At 38.2% G+C, this 21,858-nt stretch overlaps 1 protein-coding gene across 5 annotated transcripts in view; it reads left to right on the top strand.

The window, feature by feature from the left end:
• Positions 1–21,858, top strand: part of PHKB (phosphorylase kinase regulatory subunit beta) — a 228,643-nt gene that overhangs the window by 27,653 nt on the left and 179,132 nt on the right. For 4 of the 5 annotated variants that reach the window (XM_021932350.2, XM_009196373.4, XM_021932349.2 and 1 more), the window contains 3 exons: positions 8,018–8,107; positions 10,551–10,689; positions 13,983–14,082. In XM_021932350.2, the coding sequence (XP_021788042.2) occupies positions 8,018–8,107; positions 10,551–10,689; positions 13,983–14,082 (329 nt within the window). The other variant, XM_031657926.1, reaches the window with a different exon arrangement.

The raw sequence follows: 21,858 nt of genomic DNA, 5'->3' as shown, positions 1-21,858 counted from the left end.
GTTTTGAAACATAATTTATCTTCCTGCAGTACTCATTTTTGTTAAAAAAAAATCATGATAGGACTGAGTTGTTTGCAAAATAGACTTTAGTCTTATACTTGTCTTGATTATTTGCATTAAGTACAGCAAGAATAGCTATTTCTACATAGGCTTTTTAGATTGGTTTTGATGGAGCTCTGTTCCACAAGGAATCTCAGATAAGACCTTTTAAAGCTGAGCCCAGCCATGGGTTTGTATCCTCAAATACCTGTGAGTTGGGTGACCCTCTCCTCTTAAGGTCCCAAGATAAACTTGGAGCTCGTAGGCCTGTTAGAAAGTGACATTCTTTACCAACCACAGGTCAGGAGCACTGTACAAGAACTGCGTAGGCAATGATATGAGGCCAGTTTTTACCATGGGGCTTTTATTAGCTATGCAAGTTGAGCTTGACTCTTTAAAGGGAAGCATACCCTTCCAGTGAAATCTTGGTAAAACAACCAGTTTCTCCAACTGCGTCCTGCTGCAAAAGAAAAATGGATTCTTATTGCACTGATGCAGAAAACTATATTGCCTTAAGTTAAGAATACTCACAGATAGTTTCCAAGTTCTCGAGGAATCAGGCAGAGAGAAACAAACAGGTCCAAATTTTATTCACAGGAATATACCTTACTCAATTATTAAAGACTGTAAATAATTTTTAAAAAGTTTCCTTAACACTGAAAAACAAAACAAGGATCAGCAATATTTCAACTAAAAGTCAAAAATGATTGCTTCAGCTTTCTGAATTCAGTCCATTTAGTTCTTGATTTCTTGAAATTCATGAACATTTCAGCTCTTCATGAGTCCTGTACATTTTTTCTTTATTCCAATGTTACAATCTACAAAGTTATCAGAAACCTGTGTTTGAGAGCACCTGTCAAAGTTCTATCACTTATTGTAAACCATCCTTTGAAAAGAATTAAAGGAAGACAACAATTGTCTGTGAACAGCAAAATGTCCAGGGTAGTTACAGTTGGAAACGTAATTGTCAAAGAAGTTTGGTCATCTCTGTGGTTTACACTAACTTAACCTTACTTATGATTGCTAACATATATTTAGATATTAGAATTTTAGAAATTCCATATAGTTTTGGAACAAATATTAGTATTATTCACCAAAATATAACCTTAAGAAGATTGAACATCATTTTGGCAATCCCATGTAACTAAACATGTCAAATGATCCTGTTTACCTCTTTTCTGGAGGTTCCAGGGGCGCTCTAAAGCCTCCCAAAAGCCAGGTGTCAGGAAAGGCAATTTTGAGGCTCAAGTTTGATTTGGGGAAGCCTGTTAAATATGTTAGAGGATTAAAACACTTGATGTTATGAAATTGATTTCCAGATTACCATAAATTATTTATTTTGCCAAAATGAAGACTCAGAAATTTTAATGAAGCAAAATCCTTTTATAACCCTTTCCAAATTTTGCCAAAGGTCAGATCAGTGCCCCAAGAGTACCCTGTTGTGCTTTCATTCCAATGCTCAACCCGCAGAGAAACCACATAATAACCCCCAGAACCTAGTCAATATGTTCACACAGAAAGCCTCTTCTGCAAGAATCATTTCCATGATTCTTCCACCACTTGTTTGAACCTTCAGCTTTATTTTATCTAATTCAAAACAATCCTTTAACCCTAGCCAATAATTTACATTTTCCTATCTTATAATAATCTTTCATTGAAAACACATTTATTGTTCTTATACACCTAGCATGTAAATCTATTTCCAGTAGTTTCAATTATGTGTTTTAATGATAACTCCTACCAATTTGAACTTTAATGTAAACCCTGGCAAGTTGTTTTAATTGTGTGCCAGATACAGCCAAGGTCCTTCCAGCATAATTAAGGATGTGGTTAATTCTATGTGTCTGTAAGGGGACAGACATATAGTTCTATATGTCCCCTGACAGACATATAGAACTATTTCTATATGTCAGTTGCCTTACCAGTTTTGGAGCAGGCAAGTCAAATGGTTCTTAAAACCCAAAAGGCAGTTTGTAACCTTAAAACATTTAGTGAGCCTAGTATCTAACCTGCATAATTTAGTCCTCCTATTTACATTTTGATGACATCTGCATTTTACTAATAATCTTTAAGGCTGTTGTTATTTCTCGAAGATTAAAGCCACATGAACTAAAAGGTACCATAGCTTTTATCTTCCCTTTAAAAAATATTTAATCCAAGCCCTTTTCTTCCTTTAGGCCAATTATTTAGAGCTCTTTTTATAGACATCACACTCAACGCATATATAGCTACACAGACAGGTAGACAGAAGAAGATTCAGTAGTTGCAAGACCTTTCATTTGCCAGTCTTTACATTTCTCTCATAATGTGAAGTAATTTCTGATCCTCCCCAAAGTAAAAAATGCTAGATAACACAATGTAAAACAGAACAGAACCCTAAATTCTGAGAGGGATTTATCCACTTCCAGTTCCTGTGGTTTCATGAGGAAAACAGAGGTGTTTTGCAAAATGGGATATCTGGCGCCCCCTGTTTTTCCCAAGGAGTCCCAGGCTGTTAGAGCTTGAATAGCTGGTTTTAATTAAACTGACTTTAGCCATAGCACTCTTTAATAAGGTCCTTTTAAAATTTCTTAATACCTAACTTTAGCCAGGCCAAATGACTGATATTTCTGGCTTTCAAACTTTACTAAAGGCTCAGAGAAAGGAAAATCCAAGGCAGTTTGTGGAGGGGCAGGGAATCAAAAAATGGCAAAGGTCATGCAGATATCAAACTCGAAAGAACTCATTCCCTAAGGCCGGATTGAACTCCTGGCTACCATTGTAAGATGGCGAGGCTAGAACGAAACATTGCCACGTGGTTGCAGGCCTTGCTCCCAAGGATGTGAAACAAGATGGAGGCCTGCTGCAAAGTTTGCTATGGAAAGATGCACAAAGTACGCTAGATTGGCTACAGGTTAACACCAGCCTCACAAATGCTTTTTCATAATTAAAACTCTACTGAGAATATAAACAGTGATCCTTATCACTCCTAGCCTAGTTAAAATGTCTTCTAAAAGGAAAAAAAAAAAAAAAAGCTCATTTAAAAGTCAACTCCTGATCTGGTGGAGAAAAGGAAAGAAAAAACCAGTTTAAAATGCCTAAAGAGGAACCTCTTATTTTTATGCAAATAGATTCCTCCACCTGTGAGAAAGACTTCATTACTGTCCAAGGGAGTGGGACCTCCTGGCTGGGGGAGTGGAAGGCTCCGTGGATGCGTGGCAGGGAGAGCTGCCTGCTGTTGGGCACCCTTGCTTCATGAGTCCCAGCCCTGGCAGGGAGGGGAGGGTGGCAGGAGCCCCTGCTCACCCTTCCGTCACAAAAAAGAAAGGAAAATGCCATGGAGACTGAGGCTGACCTTCTCAACACCTGGGATTGATGGGGGTGGGGGCATGGTTTCCCCTACCCTCAGAAGTCTGAGGATGAAAAGGCTTAGAAATGAGAGAAGAAGAGATTTGGTTTGCATCTCACTCACCCTTTCTTAAGCCCCATGTTGGGTGCTAAACTGTTGTAGGACTTTCTCCTTAGTTCACCTAAAAATGGGGTCCTTGTCACACAGCCATGAAATATTAGGCTTGCAGACACCTTAAAGGGCAAGAAAAATGGAATTTATCGGCAAAAAGGAAAACAAAGGGAAACAGAGAGTCTCAGCAAAGCCAAAGTCCTGCTAGCTGGCTTCCTGCCTCATAGATTGAATCCTAGGTACCACCCTGGAACAGGGGAGATCAGGCTCCTCCCTGTGGCAAACAGTGTGAACTTCCTGAGGGTCCACCCATTGCACACTCCTCCCAGTGTGCAGGCCAGTTGGAGGTTCTCTGCGGACCTCTTTATACTTGCTGTCTCATTCCTGAAATGAGGCCAGTACACCAGGAGCAGGAGGAGGGAAGGGAGGAGCAGTTAGAATAAAGAATAAACAGAAAAAGGAGGAGGAACAATTTCAGCAGCATTTTTCATTTTAAAAGTCACTTTATACAATTTTACATTTTCCTTTTGCAAAGAAATAACTTTGTCAGAATCTCTTTTAGAAACTTCTAAGTATCATTGAAAATAGCTCTCCTCGTTACTTTATTTTAGAGCTAGCTTTTTAAAATTGAGAACGCAGATAAACCAGTTGAGGTGTTTTAAAAGTACACTATTTCAACCATTGTAATTTGGGGTCATCTTTAGTTTTGTGTGACTAGTTTTTTAAATGGTAGCATGAAGAGGCACCATAAGCATTAAATATAAATCCAGCTGGTGTTTCTAATGGTGGGTCACTCTTTAAGGACAAAGTCTAGGTTTTAGAGATAGTTGTCCATAAATTTTGTTTTCTTTCCCGAATGACCAGAAACCTAGTGGGACACATAGAGAGCTTTTTATTATTTTGGTCACTCAAGAAGATTTTAGATTTGTCAGTTTTTAAAATTACAAGTTTTCCACTTAAGCCACAAAGATTCACTCCCTCTTTTCAAAGACCAAAGTTTAAACTATAGAAAAAGTTGAAAAACTCCAACTAGTAGTTCAAAATAACATCAGAGAAAATGAAAGTCACAGATCTGAGGTCAGCAGATCTCTAGAGAATAACAAATGAAACTCTTACCTTTTATAGAGCTTCACTTCCAACCTCAACTAGTTAAGAATATGTATGAATTGAATAAAGTCTTAATCCACAATCAAGACAGGTGGATTCGCATCCCAACAGGGGCCTTACCAGAGATTCCTGCTGACTTTGGCAAGGTTGGGTGAAGGAGGACTTACCGGTAGCGTTGGTACCAAAGTGCCAATTGCTGGTAAAGTGGTGGTGGGGCTCTCTGGAGGTCCACTTCCGATCTCATCTAGGGTGCCAAAATGTTAACCTTAAATAACTAGATTCAGAAAATGTGATTCATTATAGAGTTTATTCAAGCCTGAATCTATGTGGAAGCATAGTTAGAAGCTGCCCTGAATATATCCTCTGATTAGCATCAGTTACAAGTGAATTGTAAAGGAAGGAAGAGGTGACTTCTAAGTTGTTTACCAATAACTTGTTGTAAAATAACAAAAGCTATTGATTAGCTATATATTGTTCTTTGTATCACAAATTCCAGGAACTGGAAGATAATGGGTAAGGCAGCTAGTCAGGAACAAAAATGCCTGTAAACATAGCCCTTGGGTGTGGGTGCATAGGAGGGAAAGTGTGATTAAGTCCCATACTCTTGTCTTCTTGAGCCTGGTAAGTTTTGCATACCTCACCTAGCTCAGTCTGCTCTGAGCTATTTTTCTCCTATCACTGATAAGTTTTATTTTACTTTATGATGCTTGTATATAGACATAATTCAAATGGGAAAAGCATGGAAAAGAAAAATTAACATTTTACCATTTCATTTCAATTGGAACTAATTATTCAGTAGAATTTTCTGTTATTTTGTAGCTCTTTAATTTGCTTTGGGAGTTCATGCTCTATTAATTGCTCTCTTCACATTTTTACTGGCATTGATGCTTTCCAGATGTCATATTTTTGTTTAAAATGTTAACATTGATTACTTTTCCTTTGAGTTAGATTTGTGGTATTGTTTACCATAAATTGCGTAGAACATCCTTGTTTAATTTTATGTAGTTGCTTTAGAAACAATACAATGATGATCACTAAAATAATAACATTTATCTAACCAAGCTGTTCTTACCATAGGCGTTCTTTGAATGTGTAATTTAGATGATTTTACTTTTACCCTTTCTGCTATACTTTGAACATCTTCTATTTTTCCTATTACTGAATAGATTCTTATTTTCTTGAGAGGCCTGATTTTCCTTTTGTTTATTTGTTGTTGCCTCTAATAAAACTCTTTTTTTTTTTTAAGAAAAATTAGATGACAGAATCACTGTAGTCCCTTAGATCTTAAATATTGTACCACTTTTAAAAATAAATACTTTAAAATCTAAAATCTTGATTAAATATCATTAAAACAATCTTTCAAAATCAATTTACCTACCATTGTGATGCAGGTTGATTTCAGTTTGCATATTCTGTATCCATATGCTCATGTATCATTTAATTGTAATGGAATTATATACTCAACTGTTGGTGATATATTTTTTGTATGTAAAGCAAAATACTACCTCTACTAATAGAGATCTAACTAAAAACAGAAATGTTACCCACAATTCTTCCACCCCAGCAAAGGTGTCCCCTTTAGTTTTTATATATACATATGCACAATTTATAAATTATGATTATTTGTACCTAATTTATTTTCTTTCATAGTGAATGAGCTTCACTGGGAGTGTATAGACTCCTAGAGCTTATTACCTTATGCTCTAGCAGTGGCATATTGTTCCTTTCTGATTGCTGGGCTACCCATATACTTATACCTGCCGGGAGCTAGTTGAATACAGGAAGGCAAGGGGCATGGCTGGGGGCTGGCTGGGTCCTTTCCTTTGAAGCAGGAAAGGAGTACTGATGCTCCATCTGTTGATAGGTCTTTCTGTTCCTCACTGTGGACCCATTCCTGTTGGTGCCATTGTGAATACTCTTACAAGAAAATCTTCTTTTCACTCAGAGCAAGCCTTATCTACAAATTACCTATCTTTTCAACAGAAGATAATGAGACTGTTGCCTGAATGTATAGGCCGTTTCTTTACTTTCTTAATGTTACTATCTGCCTAAACATAAATGCTTCCCAAAACCTTGGCTATAAACTAGCATGTTGGACATAGCAATTTTATGAGCATAAAGGCTTTAATTTTCTTTAAAAACAGAATCTTAATCTGTGCCAATGTGATTTCTGCCACTAGGTAAATTATAGGTTCATTTTTGTGCTATGTTCTTAGACTATATGGTATACATTACCTGAATCCAGAGATGGATTAATTGTGACTTTGAGATGTTTATAATTTCTGAGTGCTTTTAACAAGAATGAGAGACAGTACTTAGTCTATCTGTTCAACAGAAGATAATGAGACTGTTGCCTGAATATATAGGCTCTTTCTTTGCTTTCTTCTTAATGTTACTATCTGCCTAAACATAAAGGCTTCCCAAAACCTTGGCTTTAAACTAGCGTGTTGGACATAGCAATTTTATGAGCATAAAGGCTTTAATTTTCTTTAAAAACAGAATCTTAATCTATGCCAATGTGATTTCCCTCACTAGGTAAATTATAGGTTCATTTTTGTGCTGTGTTCTTAGGCTACATGGTATACATTACCTGAATCCAGAGGTGGATTATTTGTGACCTTGAGATGTTTATAATTTCTGAGTGCTTTTAACAAGAATGAGAGACGGTACTTAGTCTGATGGCTGAAGGTTCAGATGTCTTTCTTTCAGTTAGCAGTTGAGAAAGTGCACTAGTCAAGTGAACAATTTTCTGTATCCATTTCGTGGTAAATTATCATGATTATTGTATATTTTCTAGCTTTTGAGTAGCTGACTCTGCTAATACCTTTGAGTAGTTTCCAAGGTTGAAAAGTAGAAATGATCTGCTTATAGTCCAGATAATAAGGCAAGAATATCATCTACCTGGGAGAAAGTAAAGGATTAGGAATTTCAGCATGGAACCTAGCTGAATATTCGTGGAGTGGATGGCTTTGGAGTATGTGAACATTATCTTCTTTCCTTGAGGGTTTGGGGGTATGATCATTTGAGAAAAAAATGTGTGATGAAACATTAGCATAAGGAATGAAGTTTGGATTTATGGTCACCTAATTAGACATATTTCTTAATAACTAGAATCTATTGACAAATGGCTACCACCTGAGTATTAGTGACACTTAGTTGTTTGGATCATATACACATCAATTAGTTGGACTGAGTGCTGGAGGTAAGGGTGGGAATATCCCGTGACATTTCAAGTTCTTCTGTATTTATTGTCAAAGGTACTTTATTCCCTCTTGTTCCCCCAGCAAAAAGATTTACAAGTAGTAAAGTATGGTACTTCACATAAAATAATGAAAATTAGATTAAGCACTGCTTCTTCGTTTGTTTAGAGTTTTTCTTTGTTTATCTTTGTGAAAATGACTGAATTTGATGGGTTTTTATTTTTTCTTTTAGGCTCAGTTTATGAACCTCTTAAAAGCATTAATCTTCCAAGACCTGATAATGAAACTCTCTGGGATAAATTGGACCATTATTACAGAATTGGTGAGCAAAACCTGAGGAAAACATGTCCTTAGGTATCTGCGATTAGTATTCCCTTTGCCCTAGTTAAATCGTGTACATTATATGGATGATATTGTTCTGTCATTGGGATGTTGGGGTACTTTCAGTGCTTAAGTAGCTGTGTATTCCAATTGTATGTCAATACCAGGACTATAAAAGGAATCTGGCAGATCATATCTGGCCCTTGAATAATTTTAAAACTGTCACCAATATCTTCTGTGTTTTTTAAACCTTACTAAACGTTACCAGATTTGAGACCTTGAAGATGTTTTTTGATTAATACACAAATATTTCACATAAGTATTAATTTGCTTATTTACCTAAACATGGTTCCCAGATAGTCCTAAACTTTTTATATCCATTTCTAATTCATTGAGATACAAGAGATAATCGCAGGTTAGTATTATTAATATCAGGGCCCTGGTGTTTTGTTTATTTTGTTTTTCCAGGACCAGCCTTACAAATTTTGTTTTTCAATGTGAGTAAGCAACTTTCAGATATGTGTATGTGGGCCTCCTCTTTGTTTGTCAGACCATATATTAGAATGCATATTAATCTTTTTGTCAGTTTACATTTTATGCCATTTTACTTGTACTAGTATGGCAGAAAACATAAAATTTGATTTCTCTCCCCCTAAGATAATGGACTTTTCATCTATTTCAACTTCATATAAAACTTCAATCTCACTTATTTTGGTCAAGATTCTTGCATGCATTAAGTTGCCCATTTTATTATCTTTTTGGCAATAACTAGCTAAAGAGAACTTTTTAAAATGTAAATTGTGTACTTTGAACTCTTAGGACTAATTCTTTACACTGGGAAAAATAATAAATACCCTGGTTTTCTGAAAGAAATGATTATGATAAGATCAATTTAGAGGCCGGGCACAGTGGCTCACGCCTGTAATCCCAACACTTTGAGAGGCGGAGGCGGGCGGATCACAAGGTCAGGAGTTTGAGACCAGCCTGACCAACATGAAGAAACCCCGTCTCTGCTAAAAATACAAAAATCAGCCGTGTGTGGTGGTGTGCTCCTGTAATCCCAGCTGCTCAGGAGGCTGAGGCAGGAGAATCACCTGCACCCAGGAAGCAGAGGTTGCAGTGAGCTAAGATTATGCCACCGCACTCCAGCCTGGATGACAGAGTGAGACTCCGTCTCAAAAAAAAAAAAAAAAAAGATAAATTTAGTCTGAGAAAAACAAAAACAAAGTTTAATTCTTTAAATCTCTGTGACAGAACAGAATGTTTTCGACCTTTGAAAAACTATCCCAAAAAGTAGATAACATGGCTGGGTGTGATCTCTCATGCCTATAATCCTAGCACTTTGGGAGACCAAGATGGGAAGATTGCTTCAACCCAAGAGTTTGAGACCAGCTTGGGCAACATAACAAGCCCTCCTTCTCTACAAAACGTTTAAAGATTAGCCTGGCGTGGTGGTGATTGCTTGTAGACCCAGCTACTTGGGAGTCTAAGTTGGGAGGATCACTGAAGCCCAGGGGTTAGAGGCTGCAGTGAGCTTATGATCATGCAACTGCTCTCCAACCTGGGTTATAGAGCGAGACCCTGTCTCAAAACAAAAAGGTAGTTGCCAATCTAGATAGGGTTAGTGTAATGCATTTTAGGAAAAGCATTACCCATCCATTTATAGTTAGATAGCAATAAAACAGCTTTTAGTAAATGTAATTTTAGTGTGTGTGTTTTCCTATTTTAAAGCCCATTTATAAAAGATAATAAAACGTTAATTTCAGACTTATTTAAGTAAAATGTTCATAAAAAATTATTTATTTGCTGCTGTGTTCATGTTATATATGGATGGAATTCAGTTTTAAAATGTTAAACATTTTCCTAATCTGTACAATAAAGTAAAATGAATCCTGTACACTCCTCTGAAGACCAGGCACAATTTAGCCATCAGTGAAACACAGGATTCCAGCCTGTTCTGTGATCTTCCCCTCGCCCTTCCTACATTGTTATCATTTATTGTAGCAGTTGAGGTGGCTTTGTGATTTACTAAATGTATGCTACTCTTTCTTGTGCATTTGCTTTAAGTTTACCTATTGAACTGATTTTTAAAAATTATTATACTTAGTCTTTTGCTTGATCTCTTTTTCCCTCTGTACCTGATGTTGTCCTAATAAGATTTCTAACACACATTGACATTACCGGGGATGTGCTAAAGGCTTTTTAAGTCCTAATTAGCTAAGTCTTTTCCTAAAAACTGGAAAGATTTCTTTGTGTAGGGTGGATTCCCACTAAGGCTGGAATGACATGAAGTTGTTTCCACATCTTCAGAAGTATTATACTATAGCAAGTTTAGAAACAAAGTTGTCAGAAATGGGATGAGGAAACCAAAGAAGATTAAAACATTTAGCCCAAGGGAAGTCGCTGGCTGTACAGTTCATTCTTTGTCTTGTCCTCAATTGCAGTCAAGTCAACATTGCTGCTGTATCAAAGTCCAACTACCGGTCTCTTTCCCACTAAAACATGTGGTGGTGACCAGAAGGCCAAGATCCAGGACAGTCTATACTGCGCTGCTGGGGCCTGGGCTTTGGCTCTTGCATACAGGTGAGCTGGTGTGTGCTGTCCTAGTAACTTTGAGAATGGATAATAGGGTTTTGTAGGACCAAGACTAATTGAGCAGCCATCTTTTGGCTCTGCTGCTGACTTACTGTGCAACCTATGGCTGCTCACATCCCTTTTTAGGCCTCTAAACATTTTCATTTTCTTTTTCTTTTTCTTTTCTTTTTTTTTTTTTTTTTTGAGATGAGGTCACCCAGACTGCAGTTCTGCGGCATGACCTTGGCTCACTGCAACCTCTGCCCCCTGGGTTCAAGCAATTCTCCTGCCTCAGCCTCCAAGTAGCTGGGATTACAGGCATACACTACCACGCCTGGCTAATTTTTGTATTTTTGATAGAGATGGGGCTTCTCCATGTTGGCCAGCCTGGTCTCGTAATCCTGACCTCAAGTGATCCGCCAGCCTTGGCCTCCCAAAATGCTGGGATTACAGGTGTGAACCACCATACCCAGCCTAAACCATTTCATTTTTCTAACAGCTTATATCAGACCAGTTCTAAGATTTTATGACTTTGTGAACAAAACTTTTTGTCTCTAGGTTTCTAAATCAGCATTATTAGTCATTGGTAGAATGAACTACCTACACACTCTCATTGTGTTGATTGGTTTCAATCAGGGAGAGAACTGATGATGACTAAATTTTGCAGGTAATAAAATTAGAGCCCTGAGTCCTTAACAAATTTGTTCCAAATGATGCAACTCGTTAATGATAGAGCCAGGGTCAGAATTCTTTTCCCTTACCCAGTTTCCGGTTTTATCACTGCACTTCAGTGAAGTATCTGTTATTAGGTCTGGTCGTAAGTGAAAAAATTGTGTAAAGTAAAAAAAGAAATAGTTTGACATTACAAAATTTCTCCTTTATTTATTTCAGTATATGTAGAAAGCACTGAATGTGGATGCTAACACATAGTCAGTGGTAATACATTTTAACCATAATTAAGATTAGTAAGATTAACTTTCTGAATATTAATTTTCTGAAAGTGACCCATAGTTATGTTTCTGATTTAAAAATTGTATCTTCCACATGAACATGATTTAGCTGTTTGAAATTACTGATGTGTTGGATTTTAAAATGAAAAACACTGAGATAATATGCAGTAGTCTTCTTTAGCACACTTGAATGCTGACATCACTAAAAGCATTTCCTTAAATATTCTAGGTAAGGACAATATGGCTTTATTAAATGTAAAACTGCTACTGATCTTAGGAGTACAGGGAGCATCAGTAGCACCTTCACCAAGTGGTGAAGCCAATAATGAGACAGACTGATATTAATTGCTGTTCCTGGTTTGACACAATGGGAAATACACCTTGTGCTAACATCTTACCAAGTTATCTAACATGAGTCTACATATGAACAAAAAATTGGACAAAGCTGAATTGTGGCTATTTAAGACAACTTGCCTGGGCTCTAAAAATGTCAGTACTACAGATGACTAGGAAATAGGTCTGAGGATGGCTAGGTTAAAAGAGATTAAAGAAATACAACAGCCAAATGCAATACATGATCCTTAATTGGATCATGCATTTAAAAATACTGTAAAGTAGGCCGGGCGCGGTGGCTCAAGCCTGTAATCCCAGCACTTTGGGAGGCCGAGACGGGCAGATCACGAGGTCAGGAGATCGAGACCATCCTGGCTAACCCGGTGAAACCCTGTCTCTACTAAAAAATACAAAAAACTAGCCGGGCGAGGTGGCGGGTGCCTGTAGTCCCAGCTACTCAGGAGGCTGAGGCAGGAGAATGGCGTAAACCCGGGAGGCGGAGCTTGCAGTGAGCTGAGATCCGGCCACTGCACTCCAGCCTGGGCGACAGAGCGAGACTCCGTCTCAAAAAAAAAAAAAAAAAAATACTGTAAAGTACATTTTTGGGACACTTCAACATTTGAGCCAAGACTATGTATTAGATTTTATAGTATCAGTATTAAATTTCTTAGGTATAATAATGGTATTATGGTTATGTAGGTGAATCTTGTTTTCTAGAGATACTTCTGAAGTGTGTAGGAGTGAAGGGTCATGATGTTCGTAGCTTACTTTCAAACAATGAAGAAAATGTAATAGAGAATGCAAGCTAATGTTAAGATGGTGAATCTAAGTTATAGCATCCTTTTAACTGTTTTGTAGATTCGAAATTTGATTTTTTTTTTTCCCCCAGAATGCTTCTAAATCAGATAGAGACTTTAAAGTCCTTACTTTGCAGGCACACTGTCTATGTAGAATATGCCTCTATTAAAACACTTATGTCTGACCTCAATGGGAAAAGTACTGTATAGAGCAAATTCATGCTAATTTTTGTGCAGTGCCAGCATGAAAAAGAAGCTATGATGTGCTAATGATGAATAACTTACTTTTTACTGACATTCGCCATACTGTGTCAAAATAATAATCATTCTTCCCAATAGTGAATGGTATATGCGATCTATGATTTAACTGGGAGGCAATTATAGTATACTTTTTAAGGAGAGAAGTGATACTTTTTAATGATGTGAGAGTGATTATCAGATATTTTTAGTTAAGATTAAGTGAAACAATGAATAAGTCACTTCTATGTTTTAGTAGTGGTTGACTCTCATCCACCTTTGAAAAGTTACTGATCTATAATAAAAAGCAACTTGTGGACAGAGGTAACATCTTAACCTAGTTTAATAGTTAGATTTTAGCTGTTCTTTATTTTTAAAAGCAAGAGAGGTAAAATACTCTCAATTGATTTTAAATTAAAACCAGAGAATATAAAACTTTATGCCAAAATACATCATGTATCATCCGGGATATGTGCTTAGTTGAAGGCATCCTTGACTGTGACTAAATGCCTGCCCTGACGGTATTGAACATACTGCAGAGCAAAGAAAGCCAGCACCTACCTTAACTTGTAGCTGCTACTTACATCCAAGTGGCCATTGCATAACCTACAGGGATAGGTAATAAAAACTGGCTTTATTTCATAACAGTGAGTTTAAAACAATCTGTTGCTGGATTTTTTTTCCAATGGAAATATTCTTTAAAGTTTTAGCCAAATCACTGTAGAAATATTGTATACTATTTTAAAAAGGAGTTGGCTTACCTCCTTGAAAGAAGGAAAAATCTACCTAAGTTTCATCATAGGATTTTTTTTTTCATTGCAGCATTTCTACTTTTGCTGGGAAAATGGAGTTTCACTGCGACAGAATTGGTAGATGTCACCAGAACACAGGATTAGCCAGATAGTTAAATACTTAATTATCAGAAGTTCTGCTTCCTTTTCAAATGCATTTCCAATTTGTTTCATGAGTTATCTCTCTCACCCAGGCGCATTGATGATGACAAGGGAAGGACCCATGAGCTGGAGCACTCAGCTATAAAATGCATGAGAGGAATTCTCTACTGCTATATGCGTCAGGCCGATAAGGTAAAACACTGTGGTGTGGACGGGAATTCTCCTATCATTCTGAAGGATTAATTTAACTAGTATAGCAATGGCTTCTTCTGAAGAAGAATATGTACTTTTCAAAGGGAAAGCCACATCCTAGGGCGGACTAGATAGGTTAAAACAGCCTTTGCCATTCTAGCCCAGGGTTTGAAATCCTGAGATTGAAGGAACAAACACCTTAGGCAAGAGGTGATTGAGAATTGTTATTTAGACTTTGATTTGTTTGCGTTTTGCATCTGGTGTTGTTTGATAAAGACCCAGTTTCTCAGGAACCTCACAATATCAATAATTCTAACCAGTATTTTATTAGTTAAAGAATATCCTTGTCAGAATTACTTTTGGACATATGAATTGCTCTGGCTTAAGTGAACTTTAGTTTAAAAATGAACACTTTGTTCATTTACATACAAAGAGACTAGGAATTATAGGCTTAGAAAACAGCTTTACAGGCCGAGTGTGGTGGCTCTTGCCTGTAATCCCTGCAGTTTGGGAGGCCGAAGCAGGCAGATCACGAGGTCAAGAGATCGAGACCATCCTGGCCAACATGGTGAAACCCCATCTCTACTAAAAATACAAAAATTAGTCAGGCATGGTGGTGCGCACTGGTTTTCTCAGCTACTTGGGAGTCTGAGGCAGGAGAATCACCTGAATCCGAGAGCAGGGGAGGTTGCAGTGAGCCTTGATCATGCCAATGCACTCCAACCTGGGGACAGAGCGAGTCTTCATCTCAAAAAACAAAAAGAAAACAGCTTTAGAGGAATATGTGGAAATTAAAGAAAATAATATACATAACATTTTAAAAATTATAAAGCTCTATACAAATATAACGGCTATTCCGTTACTTATCTACATCTCCGTGATCCCAGGTCCTAATATAGTAAGTGCCCATAGGTATACATCAATGCATCATGGGTCCCTAAGACCACCCACAGGTTTGATGCTTCACTAGGAGGACTCACATGACTCAGCAGATGATTGTAATTGTGGCTATGGTTTATTACATGAGAGGAGACAAAGCATAATCAGCAAAGGGTGAAGGTGCAAGGAACACAGTCTGAAGGAAGCCAGATGTCAGCACCTAGGAGTCCTCCCCAGTGGGATCACACAGATGTACTTCATTCCCCCAGTAACGGATTGTGACTAATTGTAACATGTGTAAAATGTCTATCAGGGAAGTTCAATAGAAGCTTGAGGTTTTTATTGCCCAAGGTTTTTACTGATGGTTGGTCATGTAGGTATCCTCTGTCTAGCACTCACCAAAGTTTCAGACATCCAGAAGGAAACCAGGTGTGTAGTATCAACCACATTGTTAATGTAAACACTTTAGGTATAGTGAGCCACTCTTGTGAGGGAATAGTGGAAACCCTTTCATAATCCGAGTATCCACCTATCAGCCAAGGGGCAACCTTACAAACAGTTCTTTCTGAGGTTAGCAGTCTCAGGCCTACTATATTAACTCTTTTCGGGACAGTCAACATAAATGAATGTACTGGTTTCCAGTCTGTTTCCAGCTGTGTGATGTTGGACAAATTATTTAATTTCCATGTGCCTCTGTTTTTTTCATCTGTTAAATACGGATACCAACAATACCACCCTTATTAAGTTTTGTAAGGATTAAGAAATAAAGCACGTGCGGCCGGGCGCGGTGGCTCAAGCCTGTAATCCCAGCACTTTGGGAGGCCGAGACGGGCGGATCACGAGGTCAGGAGATCGAGACCATCCTGGCTAACCCGGTGAAACCCCGTCTCTACTAAAAAATACAAAAAACTAGCCGGGCGAGGTGGCGGGTGCCTGTAGTCCCAGCTACTCGGGAGGCTGAGGCAGGAGAATGGCGGGAACCCGGGAGGCGGAGCTTGCAGTGAGCTGAGATCGGGCCACAGCACTCCAGCCTGGGCGACACAGCGAGACTCTGTCTCAAAAAAAAAAAAAAAAAAAGAAATAAAGCACGTGCGAGTCAGTGTTTTGCAAGAAAGCTGCCTTGGCGCAGTGAAGGTGAAGGCCAGCACACTCACTGGCTGAGATGGGATCCCGAGGCCTCTCCGATTCCCTGAGGGCGCACCACTGGCCCATCTCACCCAGGGCAGTGCCCCGGAGGTGGAGCACCAGGGCACTTGTTAGGATCTGAAAGATAGTGAACTGTGCCTGGTCAGGGCAAAGCTGGAGGAAACTAGTGGAAGTCCCTAGCGGTCCTGACGTGTAAATCAATCGGTCATTAGACCTGGGTATATATGGGTGAAAGACTGATGGAATCATCTAGTAGCTAGTTCCCTCTGAGGTTTCCCTCGGGATGGCTGGCACTCTTCCAAAACCCACCCCACGTGGTTACATCCATAAAGCAAATGATTGGAGGTTTTAGGACCCGAAGGATCTCCACCTACTCTCACACTTTAAATGGGTAAGAAGCCCGGCTTGTTGGTGTGTGGAGCTGGGTATGGAATGCGAGTGCCTAGTGGGCCACTTCTGGTAAGCATACCTGGCACTATGGGATGAACTGAATGCCAGATTAAGGTGCTCAATGCCCACACACTCATCAGATCCTGGAAAAGGTTTTGGTTGATACAGGAGGAGGGCGGCCACGGAAATCAGAATGGGTGGGGGTGGAGAAGGGCAGATAATGTATAGAGAGAACATGGTGTCTGCCCCCATACCACCCTGAACGCCCTATCTCATCTGATCCCAGAAGTAAGCAGGGTCAGGCCTGGTCAGTACTTGGATGAAAGAGAGCACATAGCACAAGGGCTGGTATCAGGTGAACATACAGTAAATATTTGTGTCGTTATCATTGGTAGTTTTCCCTCTCCCTTCTAAACTATGTATTTCAGATGCATTTCCAACTTCTATCTTTTAGCAGAGATGCACACAGGGAAATTTGCAGGCAGTTTTGATCACTTAATATTTTGTATTTTTTTATCACATGAATGTATTGTTTTAATCTACACTTGAAAATAATAGGCCAGGCACGGTGGCTCACTCTTAAAATCGTAGCACTTTGAGAGGCTGAAACGGGTGGCTCACTTGAGGCCAGGAGTTCGAGACCAGCCTGGCCAACATGGTGAAACTCCGTCTCTACCAAAAATACAAAAATTTGCTAGATTTGGTGGCACATGCCCATAGCCACAGCTGCTCAGGAGACTGAGGCACAAGAATCACTTGAACCCTGGAGGGGGAGGTTGCAGTGAGCTGAGATTACTCCATTGCTTTCTAGCATAGGCAGCAGAGGGGAAACTCTGTCTCAAAAAAAAAAAAGTAAAAATAAAAGAAAAAGAAAATAATAGGCTGGGCATGGTGGCTTACGCCTGTAATCTCAGCACTTTGGGAGGCTGAGGCAGGCAGGTCACGAGGTCAGGAGTTCGAGACCACCCTGGGCAACAGAGTGAGACTCCGCCTCAAAAAAAAAAAATAATAGAAAGAGTGATAACAAATCTTCTTCTTCAGGCCTGTAATTCAAGTCAAAATAAAAAAAAAAATCATTAATATTCTGCCACCAGAATATGGCAACAAGAAAATGTTATAGAGAAAAAGTAAATAGAGACATATGAAAAGCCTTTAATTTGTCTACTGAGATTTGACTGTACAAATCAATATTGCAAAGGTTTTTCAGATGTTTGAAATGAAGTAGTATGTCACAAATTGACATACTGGAATTAAACTAGTATGTCATATGTTATATTGAAATAATTGTGATTAAAGTTAATTTTTTCCTAAGTGTGAGATGTTATTGTTTATTTCATTTGTATCATTTCATAAATGCATAACGTCTTTATTAATTCAACTTTTCTCTCTAGGACACACTGTGAAAATCATGGTTTTTATGGGTTTGCCAAACAAGCTGACAAAGTAGAATTATCAGAAGGAAGTCTAATAATGTATTAGTTTAAGGCGGGGGTTTCCAATCTTTTGGCTTCCCTGGGCCACATGGGAAGGAGAAGAATTGTCTTGGGCCACACACAAAATACACTAACACCAACTGTAGCTGATGAGCTTAAAAAAAATTACAAAACAAATCTCATAATGTTTTAAGAAAGTTTACGAATTTGTGCTGAACTACATTCAAAGCTGTGAGTCTGTGAGTTGGACAAGCTTGGATTAAGGTTTTTTCCTTGTGGCATGGTTAGCCAGTTGCTTTTTTTTACTGTTGTTTGGCCGGTTTTTTGAGACAGGGTCTCTCTGGGTCGCCCGGGCTGGAATGCAGTAGTGTAATCACAGCTCACTGCAGCCTTGACGTCCCAGGCTCAATCAACCCTCCCACCTCAGCCTCCCAAGTAGCTGGGGCTACAGGCGTACACCAACACACTCAGCTAATTTTTGTATTTTTTGTAGAGACAAGGTTTCTCCATGTTTCCCCAAGCTGGTTTTGAAATCCTGGGCTCTAGCAATCCTTTCACCTAAGCCTCCCAAAGTGCAAGGATTACAGGCGTGAGCCACCATGCCAGGCCAACTTAAGCTATTTTAAATTCCTTAAATTATAAAGGATTATCATTTTTTTTCCTATGCAGCTATGATGTGTAGACCATTAGCACCTGGCCATTAGCCAATTGTTAGTGGCTTTTCTGCTGAGATTTGACTTTACAAAGGCGTTTTGACTTTATAATGGCATTTCTTACTCAATGTTACTAACTAGCATCATAATTGTAATATGTTTTCTTCTAATACAGTTTGAGTGTGACCTAAGGTTGTTTTTGTTTTTTAATTTTAAAAATAGAGACAGGGTCTCAATATGTTGCCCAGGCTGGTCTTGAACTCCTGGGCTGAAGCAATCCTCCCACCTCGGCCTCCAAAAGTGCTAGGATTACAGGCATGAGCCACCATGCCTGACCAAGTTAAGCTATCTTAAAATCTGTAAATTACAAGGGATTATCATTTCTTTCCTGTGTAGCTATGATATAGACCATTAATGTAAATATGAATTGTAAGGAGTATATTATTCTAGTGCATATGAGTGTGAGGGACTGACTCAGGGAGATTGAAGCATGCACCTAGCTCAAAGCCTCTCACCATACCTTCACATCTTATTGCTGCTCACTGTTCTTTTCCTTCAGTCTTGGCCATTTCCTTTACAATACTGTTGCAAGAGGGAATATAAACGTATCTTAAAATGTGAAATATTTCTCTGTTGGTCTTCCCTTGAAACTAAAGCAAAGCACATTTGTAGTGTTCATTCACCGTTTGACCTCTAGCCTCATGTTATCTTTTGAAGTAAAACCATGACCTAGAAAGTCTCCCTTCTCCACTTCTATTGATTTCTCATCATAAAACACGCTTCCTGATGTATTTTCTAAAAATACTAGCTAAAAGATATTTTAAGTTGATTATGAATTTGAGTGAATACGTGGACTTTTTCTTGATTTATTTACAGAATTTAGAGCAGTCTGTTTTCTGGGTTTTATTGTCTTGACACTTATCTTAATGCCTGCTTGTTAGTATCAGCTATGTTTTACCTCTCAGTATGCAGATACCTATTCTCTTATTTACTGTCTATTATAATTCTGCTTACAGAGAGGCATTCAGAGTTTTTCAGAGTTGATTCAATCTGCGATTAGTTTAGAGGGCAGACGTTTGCTTTATAATAGGCTATAAATGTTGCTGTATCTAATTATTTACTTAAATTTTTTTTGTTTGAAATGCTAGTTTCTAATTAATGAGAAATCATTAAAATTTTATAAAATTTATTTTTCCAGGATTCCCTTATGAGAAGACTTTTTTTTTCTCTAAATGCATGTTTTAAGGCTATAAGTTAAAAATGGATGGCAAAATACTCAGTTACCTTTTCCCAAATGATAAACTGTTTATTCACAATGATAAAAGTTTTCAGGAAAAATCTGAGCAAAATACAAGTGGAAGAGGCATAATTCTAGATTTATTTTTGTGTAGAAAATTCTGCTTTATTTATTATCTTAATTTTAATTGCCAGATACCAGAATCGTATAAAATACTAATTAGCATCCTCTTGTTTTTGTCTGCTTTCAAGATGACTTTTTGTTTGTAATTGACATACAGCATGCCCCATTAATCTTCAAAGCTTATACTTTCGACCTTATTTTTTTCTGAAATTTTAAATTACTTGTCTTTTTAATGGCTTTAAAACTCAAAATGTACTTATATAATCCCCCATTTGGGTATCTTTAATCATTTAGTAGTTGCTTTTCCCCTGACATAGTGATTGAATATAAATTGTCCTGCTGGGTTCTTGCATGTCTTGAAGACAAATGACAAATACCACCTTGTCAACTGCAAGAGTCACTTTATTAAACTGATAAAACCTTATCCTTTTAGATCTGTATCAAGTGGTTAAAATGTGTTTTGCTTTAGTTTTACTATTTTTGTATAGGAGTTAAGAATAATATTCAGGACTTTGAGATAATAGTGTGAAAAGAGTGACCACATTGGTTTCTGTTTGTGTAGGTTCTGATTACTACAAGTAGTTTCAGATATTGAGAAGGGATAGTCATCTTCTCTGAATTAACACCAGATGACTTTGTCACTTTATCAATAGAGAAGAACTTACATCCCTAACTGTACCCATTCTCTAGGTCCTGATTATGTACTGATAGGTTCAGACTTTTATTTTGCTGATTAGGTTCTTTAATCATAGGGAGGGCTGTATTTGTTTATGTAGGGCTCTTGGAGACAGTAAAGATGTAACATCCCTCTAGAACAATATTGCCCAATAGAACTTTTTATGAGCATACAAATGTTCCATGTTACTCTTGAGCAATACAGTACCCACTAGTGACATGTGGCTATTGATTTCATGAAATGTGGCCATTGTGACTGAAGAGCTTAATTTTTAATTTAATATAATTAATTGTAATTTAATTTAATTAGTCACATGTAGCTAGTGGCTACCGTGTTGGACAGCATAGCCTGTAGAAGTTTACAAGATAGTAGGACTCTACAGTAATACTGTTTCTCTACTCACAACACTTCTGACACCAAATGTATGGATTTTCCACACCAAGCAGTTCTCGAATTTGAGACACCAACTGGGTATATACAGTTTGTTGCAATTCTTCCAGTAATGACCTGAAGTTAAAACAGATCTTACAGCTTAAGACTCAGTTCCACAAGACTACCCCCAACTTCAGACACCAATTGTAAGTAGTAGATCCCCAGGCTACCCACAATTCTCTCTGACTTGGCTACAATAATTCCTTGGTGTCAATACTTTGTTACAGCAGCTCACAGAACTTGGGAGACACTTTACTTACTGTTACCAGTTTGTTTTAAAGGATATAAAACAAACACCAGATGAAGTGGTAGAAGGTGCAGAAGGTCCCAAGCACAAGAGCGTCTGTCCACATGGTATCTGGGGTGCACTACCCTCTTGGCATGCAAATGTGTTCACTGACCCAGAAGCCCTCCAGATACCATCATCTAGGGTTTTTATAGCAATCACATTATGTAGGCATGATTGATTAAATCACTGGCTATTGGTGATTGACTCAATTACCAGCTTTTCCTTTCTCCACGTCCCCTGAAGTAAGGAGTGGGAGCGAGGAGCTGAAAGTTCCGACCCTCTGATCACTTGGTTGGTTCCTCTGGCAGTCAGTCTCCCATCTTGAAGCTATCTAGGGACCTATCAAGAGTCACATCATTAGCAAAAACTCAAGTATGGTTGAAAGAAACTTATATGAAAAAAAGACATTCTTTTTGCGCCTGTTGCTCAGGAAATTCAAAGGGTTCTTAGAGCCCTGTGCCCAGAACTAGGAAGGTAGACCAAATGTGTATTATGCCATTTCACAGGGAGATACACGC

Source organism: Papio anubis, chromosome 18 (genome assembly GCF_008728515.1).
Source record: "Papio anubis isolate 15944 chromosome 18, Panubis1.0, whole genome shotgun sequence".
In the NCBI taxonomy this organism is placed as follows: domain Eukaryota; kingdom Metazoa; phylum Chordata; class Mammalia; order Primates; family Cercopithecidae; genus Papio; species Papio anubis.
Note: the sequence above shows the minus strand (reverse complement) of the source record. Positions and strands in the feature narration are given on the sequence as shown.